The sequence below is a fragment of the Myotis davidii genome, unplaced genomic scaffold (genome assembly GCF_000327345.1).
Source record: "Myotis davidii unplaced genomic scaffold, ASM32734v1 scaffold118, whole genome shotgun sequence".
Taxonomy (NCBI): domain Eukaryota; kingdom Metazoa; phylum Chordata; class Mammalia; order Chiroptera; family Vespertilionidae; genus Myotis; species Myotis davidii.
Window position 1 is genome coordinate 1,682,818 of NW_006290441.1, and position 11,977 is coordinate 1,694,794.

General features: G+C 34.3%; 1 protein-coding gene across 3 annotated transcripts in view; it reads left to right on the top strand.

The window, feature by feature from the left end:
• The window catches only part of RNF141 (ring finger protein 141), an 18,815-nt gene extending 11,236 nt beyond the window's left edge, over positions 1 to 7,579 (top strand). For all 3 annotated transcript variants that reach the window (XM_015563716.1, XM_006763470.2, XM_015563715.1), the window contains exons 5-6: positions 1,102 to 1,209; positions 7,087 to 7,579. In XM_015563716.1, the coding sequence (XP_015419202.1) occupies positions 1,102 to 1,209; positions 7,087 to 7,237 (259 nt within the window). In that variant the 3' untranslated portion in view covers positions 7,238 to 7,579. The remainder of the gene's footprint in view (positions 1 to 1,101; positions 1,210 to 7,086) is intronic.
• Positions 7,580 to 11,977: the final 4,398 nt, after the last annotated feature.

Below are 11,977 nucleotides of genomic sequence, written 5' to 3' on the forward strand. Positions count from 1 at the left end.
GATGAATTTTAAAGTGACATCTCAATATCTTATATACATACACTGGTATAAGCACAGCAGGGAATTAAAAACATGTTAGCAATAGCTTCTTCTTCTAAATTTATAGTCTAGTGGCTGTACATTGAAACATTCAATCTTTAAAAAAAGCACTACATGCCTGATGAACAAAATCTAACAGTAATAGAACAGCACAAAGGATAAAAACAAATTAAAATCACTTTAAGAAACATTTATTGAGAACCTAAGATAAACACCCTTTATTCAAAAAAATTTTAAGTTAGTAGCCAGTAAACAGCCAGTTGAAATGCAACATGTAAGTTCTTTAATTAAGGCACATGTTGGTTTTGAGAACAGGCAGGTGATATTTTGAGCTGAGTTACTAATATTGGAATTTACCAAACTCACAAAAGTATTCCAAGAAAGGAAAACACCACATGCAAAGGCACTTGGCCCATTCAGGGCACTCTAAATGGTGGCTGAGTGGAAGATTCAACAACTCTTTTCTTCCCAAGGTGAGAGAGCTCCTTGAGGACCAAGACTGTGCTTTCTGTCTCTTTTATATTTACGGTAGCACCCGATACTTAAGACAGGTATTTTTTCATTTATATGCTCATTATCAGCATCAGCACAGGGAGACCCCGATGGCAAGATTCATATTTTAGAGTGCTTTGTATCCTGTATAGTGAATAAATCATTATTGGTTGAATTCACTCATATAAATTTAATATGATTTAAATGGGTTAAGCTATTTGCAGAAAGACCTGAATATTTCCAGGTTTTTTGTCCATATTTTCTTTTTAATCACTGCAGAATTTATCCCTTATCCAGTCTTTCTTTATAAAATTTGCCCCTCTTAGTACTTCTTCCCTAATATAATGCCTTCCCTAAAAAGTATGTTAATTTAGTGTGATATTACATGAATCGTTTGCTTTATACTGAAGGCACATAGATGTTTGATAATGCTTTTTCAGGTGATGGAAACAGTTTAAACCAGCGGTTGCTAACCTTTCAGACCTCGCGGACCACCAGTTGGTGACCACTGGTTTAAACTATAATGACAGCAGAGAATATCATTGTTCTAACTTAGCTTTCACTTTGCAGGGTGAAGCAGCTGACTGATGAGGAGGAGTGTTGTATCTGCATGGATGGTCGAGTTGACCTCATCCTGCCTTGTACTCACAGCTTTTGTCAGAAGTGCATTGATAAATGGTAAGTTATCTGGTGTCTTCATGGAATAGGCAAAGGTCAAATGGGAACATGTATATGAATAAAATTCAAAAAAATACAAAAATATTGTAGTTAAGTATAAGATTTTGTTCTTAAGTACTTTGGATTTTATGACATGCCTCCTAATGGTTAAAAATATTTTTATTTTTATAACTAAAGTTTATAAAATGTGGGGGTGTATTTTAGTTTTAGCAGTTTACTTTTGCTGTAAGGAGATTTGTGCCTGACTTGAGTTTAGAATCACAGGCTTCCCTTTTTCTTATTTCTACATTGTTCCTTTATGTGTGGTTAGAAGAAATAATAATTGGATCTGGAGGGAACTTGAGAGATCAGCTGATCAAGCTCATTAGTATTTTATAAATAAGAATCTCATTTAGGAGAATTTATAATTGATATACAATTAACTATACTTAAAGTACAGTTTGATGTTTTGACATGTGTACACATGCACAAAAACCATCTTCACTATACAGGTAATGAACTAGTCCATCATCCCAAAAAGTTACCTTTGTGTCCTATTGTAAAATCTCCTTCCCACCCCTTCCTTCCAGTGCCCAGACAACCACTACTCTGCTCTCAGTCACTATAAAATAATTTGAATTTTCTAGAATTTTTATAACTGAAATCATATAGTATATAACCTATTTTTGTCTGACTTCTTTCATTCAGTATAATTATTTTGAGATTTATCTATGTTGTAGTATGTGTCAATAGTTCCTTTTTATTGCTGAGTAGTATTCATTGTATGGAAGTCACAGTTTATTTATCCATTTACTTGTTGATGGACATTGGGTTGTTTCCAATTTTTGGCTATTACAAATAAAGCTTTTTTAACTTTGTATTTCTTTTTACAATGTTTCTTTTGCTAAAATAAATGGAAATGCAATCTCCAAATTTAGGAGCTAAAAACACTACTTTTTTTTTTTTACAGAAACTGCCCATCTATCCAAAAGTATAAAATCTAGATCTCTTTAAATATCAAGTGAAAGACATTTACCTTTATAATTATATAAATAAAAAGTAAAACAATATTACAAAACCACTTTCACTTATAAGAAGGACAAGGTTTAGCACATACAGTCTTGGCAAGCTTGTGGTGAAAGTGGCATTTTTATATATTGTTGCTCAGTATATAAATTGGGTACAACTGCTTTGGAGAACATTTTGGCAATATCTGTTAAATTAATATTTTTTAACCTTTAAAAGCAACTTTATTGAAGCATAACATACACACAATAAAATGTGACCATTTTACATATATATTTACATTTTAATAAATTTTTATAACTATGTAACCAACATGACAATCAAGATACAAAACATTCCCTTTCCCCAAAAAGTTTAGTACCTGTGACAAAGTCAATAATAGGAATCAGAGATCTTTGCTTATATTACAGTTGATATGAAAGTCACAGATACTTTCTTATCTCATCATGTAAATGTCATTTACTCTCTTCACTACTTTGAAATCATGGCAGTTTTCAAACTCACTAGCTTTACAAATAAAGCTTTCTATACATTTGTGGACAAGACATTTTATGGACATATATTTTGGGGGTTTTTTCTTGTATGAAAACCAAGAGTGGAATGGCTAGATCATATGGTAGATATATGTTTAAATTTTTAAGAAACTACCAACTGTTTTCCTCAGTGGTTGTACCATTTTACACTTCCACCAGCAATATATGAGAGCTGCAATTGCTCCACAACCTTGTCGATACTTGGTTTGATCAGTCCTTTTAATTTTAGTCATTCTGTAGATGTGTAGTGTTACCACACTGTGGTTTTAATTTGCATTTCCCTATTAACAATGTTGAGCATCTTTTCATGTGCTTATTTACCATCCATATATCTTCTTTGGTAAAGTGTCCATTCAAAGATTGAGAGTTCTTTATTTATTATGGATATACTAAAGTAGCGGTTGCCAACCTTTCAGACCTTGCAGACCACCAGTGGTCGCGGACCACCGGTTGGCAACTGCTGTATTAGAGGCCCGGTGCACAAAATTCGTGCATGGGTAGGGTTCCTAGGCTGGCCAGCGATCAAGGCCAATCGGGGCCTTCCGACTGCTGGCCGGGGCCTTCCTTTCCCAGCTGCTGGCTTCCGGCTGGGGCCTTCCTTCGTTCCATGCTGCCCCCTGGTCGTAGCGAGTGATCGAACTCCTGGTCTCCCAAACTCCCAAGGGGACAATTTGCATATTTAGATAGATAGATAGATAATCCTTTATCAATTATACACTGAGTGGCCAGATTATTATAACCGGCCAAATTATTATGACCACCCCATCAGTACTTCATTGACACTTCCAAAAATACTGAATATTGAAAACTAAGCAAATACTCTCAAAGTTTTATTATTATTTGCATAATTAATTCACTTCATTGTACTGATGGGGTGGTCATAATAATCTGGCCACTCATTGTATAATTTGCAAATATTTTCTCCCATTTTGTGATTTGCCTTTTCATTCTCTTAAGAATATCTTTCAAAGAGTAGAAGTTTTTAATTTTGACAAGGTCCAGTATATCAGTTTGTGATTTATGGATAATGATTTTAGTGTCATATCTAAGAAATCTTTATCTTCTGAAAATTTTATAGTTTTTAGGTTTTACATTTGGGACTATGATCCATTTTGAGTTAATTTTTTAATATGGTTTGCGGTATAGATCAAAATTCTCTTTACATATGGCTCCAGTTGCTCCATACCATTTTGTTGAAAAGACTATATTCACTAAATTGCCTCTGCACCTTTGTTGAAAAGCAGTTGTTCAAATACATGTGAGTATATTTCTAGGTTCTGTTCTGGTCCACTGATCTATTCATCTATTTCACATCAATATTGCAATATCTTGATTATTATCTAGCTTCTGTAAGTCTTAAATGAGGAAGGGTTAGTCCTCAAACTTTCTTCTTTTTCAGGGTTGTTTTGACTGTGCTAGGTCTTTTGAATTTCAATATGAGTTTTAGAATCAACTGTCAATTTCTACAAAAGAAGTTGTAAGGATTTTGATTGGGATTGCGTTAAATAAATAGTCAATTTGGAGACTTGACTTAATAATATTCAGTCTTCCAATCCACAAAAACAGTTTATTTCTCCATTTACTTAGTCTTGTTTAATTTCTCTTATCAATTTTTGTAGTCTTCAGTGTTGCATATCTTTGACAGATTTATCCCTAAGTACTTTGTTTCTTATACTATTTCAAATGGTATTTTTAAATTTCAGTTTATGATTGTTTGTTGCTAGTATATAGAAATAAAATAGATTTTTGTGTATCAATCTTGTATTCTGCAACCTTACTAAACTCATTTATTGAATTTTTTTGTAGGTTCAATAGGATTTTCTTGAATGTCTATTTAAACATCATTTTAAAAAATACTTTTTCTGGATAGAGAATTCTAAATTGATAGTATTTTTTTCCCCAATACTTTAATGATGTTGCTTTATTCTCATTTTTCTTGCATTGTCGCCTATGAAAAATCTCTATCATCCTTTTTTCCTATGTGGGTATTATACTTTTTTCCCTCTGGTTGCTTTTAATGTTGCTTTTCATTATCACTGGTTTTGAGTAGTTTGATTATGATGTGCCTTAGACTAGTCTTCTTCCCGTTCCTTGTGCTTAGGGTTCATTGAGTTTTTTAGAATTGTAGGTTTATGGTATCACCAATTTTGGAAATGTTACAGCCATTATTTCTCAAATATTTTTTTCTGTTCTCTCCCCTCTCCTTTTGGGACTACAGCTACACATATAGACCATTTGAAGTTGTCCCACAGTTCACTGATGCTATTTTCTTTCTTTTTTTTTGAGTCATTTTCTCTGTTTGAATAATTAATACTGCAATGCCTTTTCAAATTACTAATCTTTTTTCCTACACTGCCTAACTTGCCATTAATTCCCATCCAGTATATTTATTACTTCAGATATTATAGTTTTCATCTCTAAAAGTCTGAGTTATTTAATATCTTCTATGTCTCTAACTTAATGTGTTTGGTCTTTCCTCTAGTTCTTTTTAAAATATATGGAATATGGTTATCATAACCTTTCCTTTTCTTCTCTGCTAATTCTAACATCTGTGTCAGTTCCTGATTGGTTTTGACTGATTTTTCTCCTCATTTTGGGTTGTATTTTTCTGCTTCTTTTTTTGTGTGTAGTAGTTCTTGATTGGGTGCCAGACATTGTGATTTTTACCTTTTTGGGTGCTGGATATTTTTATATTACTATAAATATTCTTGAGCTTTGTTCTGGGATATAGTTACTTGGAAACAATTTGATCCTTTTGGGTCTTGTTTTTATAATTTGTTAGGCAGGACTAGAGCAGTGTTTAGTTTAGAACACATTATGTCCCACTAATGAGGCAAGACCTTTCAGAGTACTCCATGCTCTGTGAATTATGAGGTTTTCCAGTCTGGCTGGTGGGAACAGGCAATATCCCAGGCCCTTTGTGAGCTTTGGGTACTGTCCTCTCAAATACTGCTGGGTGATTCTTCAGCCTGGAGTAGTTTCCTCACATACACACACTCTGCTGAATATAGGGCAGTGGTTCTCAACTTTCTTAATGCCGCGACCCTTTAATACAGTTCCTCATGTTGTGGTGACCCCCAACCATAAAATTATTTTTGTTGCTACTTCATAACTGTAATTTTGCTACTGTTATGAATCGTAATGTAAATATCTGATATGCAGGATGTATTTTCATTGTTACAAATTGAACATGATTAAAGCATAGTGATTAATCACAAAAACAATATGTAATTATATATGTGTTTTCTGATGGTCTTAGGCGACCCCTGTGAAAGCGTCGTTCAACCCCCAAAGGGGTCGCGACCCACAGGTTGAGAACCGCTGCCTAGGGGGCCCATCTGTAGATTCGGGAATTCTCCCTTTGTGCAACTTTCTCCACACCAGTTTCTCTGCCATGTAACTCGGAGCTGCCTTAGCTTCCTGAGACTCTCAGCTCTGTTCCTTCAACTAGGGAAGGGGCCTGCCAAGTTCCACCTGGGTTCCCCCTGCTTATTCTGTGGCCTAGAAACTCTCAAGGCAGTAACCTTCTTTGCTTCCCACCTCTCAGGGATTATTGCCCTTTGTTGTCTGGTCCCTATTGGCCTGAAGCAGAAGTTGATTGTTTTAAAATTGTGACTTGTACACAGAAGAGCACACATAATTATCTTTGTAAAGTATCTCTCTCTGAGGAATCAGAAAGGAATTTGAATAATATATGCCAGCTCTAGCTTTCACATTTAGTTTTTGAAACAGATTTCTTAGTTTTGTACTACAGCCAAAGAGCAATTGATATAATTTAATTACTTTGGTCTCAGATTTCACTGAGAGATGAAGAGAAAAGCATTCTCCCTGCATACTCAAATATGGTAGTTTAGAAATTTCCAAATTAATGTTTGTCAAGACAAAAACATCCCTTTGAAAAACATAATCTTATTTAAGTGATCATATATGAGCTCTTTTTCTATCAGGAAAATTATTCTGCATATAAAGTTATCTTTTATTTTAAATCTTGAATTCTTCCATTTTGTTGTTTGTAGTGGCAAAAGAAAGGAAAAAACCTAAATGTTCTTCTGTGGGAGACTAAATAAATGGTGGCCTATTCATACAATGCATGTTTAAAAGAATAGACAACTCTAACATGCACTGATACATAATGGCCTACAGGACATACTGATGAACTGATAGTGGTTGCCTCTGGGGATAAGAATTAAAGATTGGGCTGGAGGGAGAGATTTATTTTTCACTGTATACTTTTATGCTGTTTACTTTTTTATAAACCATGTATATGTATTACTTTTTAAACAAACCTGTTTTTAAAAAAGAGGAAAAAGAACTGTTCTTTAATCGACTTCTCTAACAGGAGTGATCGACACAGGAATTGCCCTATTTGTCGCCTGCAGATGACTGGAGCAAATGAATCTTGGGTGGTGTCAGATGCGCCCACTGAAGATGATATGGCTAACTATATTCTTAACATGGCTGATGAGGCAGGCCAGCCCCACAGACCATGACCTTGAGTGAAGTATTTTGTTGCTATTGTGGGCTACAAACACGTGGGTCATGGGGAAAGAATGCAGGGATGTTGGGCGCAGGCACCGAGAACTCACTTTTCCCCACCCTCTTATTTTCGCTTTTCTGACAATTTGTCCCATTTCTTTTGATTAACTTTTCATGTCTTCCATTTATGGTAAATTAAAACTTGCTACTGTTCTAGACCATTATTTTCCTATTATTTATCTGTTCTAATATAGCTTATTAGAACTAATTGCTCTTGAATCCTTTGCTGCAGTAACAGCAACATTTCCAGAGGCTTCTGAAACACTACTATTTTTCAGGGTAGGAGCATTCTGGAATAACCATAAACCCTGGCCAGAGTGGCTCAGTGGTTAGAGTGTCCCGTGCACCAAAGGGTCTCAGGTTTGATTCCCAGTCAGGGCACATACCCAGGTTTCGGGTTTGATCCTCAGTCAGGGCACATATGGGAGGCAACCAATCGATGTTTCTCACATCGATGTTTATCTATCTCCCTCTCCCCTTTCTCTCTCTCTCTCTTGAATCAATGAAAAATATATCCTCGCGTGAGGATTAAATAAATAAATAAGTAAGTAAATAAAATAAACCATGAATGTTAAAAAGTTGTAGCCATCTGAGAGAAAATTTTATATGACTGAAAATGTAGAATACGTCAAAGTGCATGTTACTACTTAAATTAGTTTTTCTGCTGGAATCTAAGGAGTATGTATGCCCCCTTGTGGTTAATTATTGCTTCTTTAATAATTATTACTTGAAATGATCCACAGTTATTTCATAACTTTAGCTGTGTGTTTAAAACTACATATTTTTTATTTAAAAGCTTTTTTCCCCCCCTCATACTGTATAATTTGGGTGAAGACTAAAAGTTGGGTGTGATTTTGCCTTATAAATGAATTTCTGCTGGGGAATCTTCTAGAAATGCTTTTCCACAGCTGGGGAACTGTTCTAAATAGCTTTTGATAAAGTTCATGCGTCTTGGAGTTTCAGAAGGAAGTTTTTATCACAGATCCTAAATGTTATATGTCCAAATTATGGCGAATCATTCAATATTAGTTTATGGTGCTTTTATTTTAACTTGAAAGTGTCTTACTGAGGCCAAGTCCTCAGACTTCTTAGATTAAGAAAGAAGAAAATAGGATAAAGCCTTTAACCATAAGTACATAAAACACCTCTGAAAATTAGGAGATAATTTGGTTTTCTTGTGGTTCATTCCACTTCCTTTCAAATACTTTGAAGGAATTATGTTCAGTGGCATGTCAACCATTTTTTAAAATTTTACTTAAAAAGTAAATTTTTGTTTTATGTTAAACATTATGATGTCAGCATATAATAAAATTAGGGCCTGATGTCTTCTTTTAAAAGAATGTTAACATTCCATGTAACTTTTCTGACCTGTTAGTAAGTTACAAATATATTCGGAAGTACCAGAGTATACAATTTAAGTTGCTTCATATTGATGGCAAAATTTTGGGATACTAGGATTTTTCATAGGCATGCAAATTAAAAAAATTCATTTCTAAGCAAAATGTCTAACCAAATATGGCTTGATTTTTACCCCCAAAATACTGATAATGAATTGGTTGATATTCATGATAGGGGTAGATCAGTACCAAACAGCTAAACACTCACTGGATGTTTATGCAGAGTACGGAGGGCTCTATCACATCAACCTGGTGATGCCTTTTATGGTCATGTGACCTTGAGAAAGTCCCTTCATCTGGTTTGTAGGCTCATACTTTAGAAACAGACTTTAATTTTGGTTTTCACACTTTTATTTCAGCAGTAAAATCTTCTTTTTCCAAGTAAAATCTTACTCAGAACCCCCTAGCTACATGTGCTGCATGTGTGCATGCATGCACACACACCCCCTACACCACTTTATAAATTTTATTTTATTAATATAAATTTCTTTATGTAAACTTCAATTACTATAATACTAAATATTATAAAGTCAATCAATGAAAACATGTATTAATGCATTGGTGATATCCAATGTATTAGAATTTGGTGAGTAACAGGGTTATATGATGGAACTTGTTTTTTAAATTAATTTTTTACCAAAATAAATTTTTTTAAATTAAATTCAGGTCAAATTTGCAAAACCCTGACTCTCCTCCATGATCATTAGTATTCTATGGAACATATTTTGAAAACCTTGGGATAGATGATCCCCCAATATCTTTTTCAGCTCTAAGATTTTAAATCCTATGGATTAGACTTACTGAGTCCAGATCAGATTGCCTAATTTAAGAATGTTTCTGAAAATGAGTAAAGTTGCTTTACAGATCTCTGGATCTTTCCCAGGTATAGCCAGTGATTTTATCCCTCCGAATCCTTCACCTTTCAAGGAATTATCTAACACTGAGAACAGAAACTTGATATTGCCCAAACCTTTTTACTTTTCAATATGAGCTCCAAGACACTAACTGATCTACTGTGAAACAAAATGTATTTATTAGCCTTATCTAATAAATGAGCACTTTTTGCTCACTTCATTAAACTGGGTGATAATTCTTTAGATGTGAATATTAGGTATGTTATAATAACTAATCATAAAAAGTTGTAAATGTGTTAATGGATGAAATGTACTTTTTGTATTCTGTACAGCTTTGTCTTTTTTAATTATGAAGTACTTAAATGCACTTACTATGATTGGAAGTATAATGTGTGCCTTCTAGGATTTGTGAAATGGTTTCATGAACTCTAAGGAATTTATTTTATTTTATGTTGTAAAGTTTTCCCTATCCTAAATCAATAACAAAGGGTTGACTCATATTACAGTGCTATAAAATTTTAGTTTAAGAAAATAGATTTGACTACTGAATTTAGAAGTGGAGAATAATAGTATCTGTTTTATTTTAGGATAAACTGATATATTGTGCAATAAATAATCTTTAACAAGTAAATTTTAGTTCATTGAAGAGGTTTTTTCTTATCATGTAGTTTCACATTCTCATGTGCCAAATGCTTATATTCCTTAAAGGACTGTTTTGTGTTGTGCTCTGGGGGGTTGTGATGTTTGTGTACTATGTGTTAAAATTCATTTCAAATTGGACTCAATTTTCTTATACCTAATATATATCTGAGTAATAAGCCTTCTTGAAAGTACCTTTTGGTTCAGTGATTTTTAACAATGGTAAGTTGGATTTATTAAAAGGAAGTCTGAAGAATTTGCATTTTACTGGTTTCTTCTTCATTAAATCAGGCTTATCCAGGAATAAGAAAACTACTTGGAGGTTAGGGAAATCAGCTGATCACCCATATTTATGCTGGACAACACAATGACAATATAACAGTTTATAGCAGACTTTCATTTTTCTTACCTTTTAAAAATAATTGATAAAATATTCCATCCTATGACAGTTTTTTTTAAATATTTTTATGTTTTATTGATTTCAGAGAGGAAGGGAGAGGGAGAGGGAGATAGAAACATTAATGATGAGAGAGAATAATCAATTGGCTGCCTCCTGCACACCCTACATGGGATCGAACCTGCAACCCAGGCATGTGCCCTGACCGGGAATCAAACCATGACCTCCTGGTTCATAGGTCGACACTCAACCACTGAGCCACGCCGGCAGGACCTTATAACAGTTTTGATCTTTACCTTGTAAAATCATTTCTAAGATAAAATTAATGTAATTAGAGAAGCATAGTAGAATTTTAGTGCTGAGAAGTGAAAAGCCATTTATAAGGAGTGGTAGTTTATAATTAAATTTACTAATATATGTCATCATGGAGAACATATTTTGGTCTCAAAAGACATAAAAGCCTCCAGCTATATTTTAATCTTGCAGCTGTGTATAGTCTTACTTTCTGGCACCCTCTGTCTTTCTGTTAAGATATTTATTTAGAGGTTGAGGGTGTGAAAATTCCTGAGGAACTATATCTGTCTGATTAGTGTTCCTTTTATTGTAGTTAGTTACACTTGTTCTTTATAATAGTCATTGTTCAGGTATAGAATACGTAGGTATATTATCAACATAGCTCTTTCAGCTGTGCCTAAAAATCCAGAAAAAGATGAATATTGTTTCACCTACACAGCACTCAGAAACAAGTAAAGTGAAAAGCCAGAGGGGTGGTTTGCGATTCTACTTTAATCCAGGACATGAGGAAGTGGAGGCCCAGGACAGGCCTTGGTAAATACCAACCTAGGAGTTGTGATTTGTTTTCATGAGACAAAAAGCAATGACACTGATAATTTCAGCAATGCAGTTTGAAGTAACACATAATGTGAAGTTGAGCCTTTTAGAGTAAGGGATAACATACTCACAAACTGTTGTTTTAGAAACATGGGATAGTATACAATTACCTTTGATTCCAGCTGTGAACGTCAAAGTAGGATTCCCCCTCCACCCACCCAAAAAAAAGGCCAGTTACGTACAATGATGTAATAAAAGTTCAAAGGGCTATAGGAAAAGGAAGGTATCTGAAAAGTTTACAGGACAGGTAACATTTGTGCAGTAAGTGCTGGCTGAACAGATTAAAGTAATACCATGGAAAGGGAGATGAGCAGGCATGGCAGGAGTTAGAGAGGAAGACAGTAAAGGTTTACTTTCCGGGCTAGTGAGCTCCAGCTTGAAATGTTTTTGTTTCCTAGTGAATGTCATCCATGTCTCAGTCTTAGTTAAAAATGAATTAGTAGTTACTGATAGCTTTCCCTGAGGCCCAGTCTTGTCTTACAGTAAAAACTTAAACATTTGCTTTAAATGGTATTA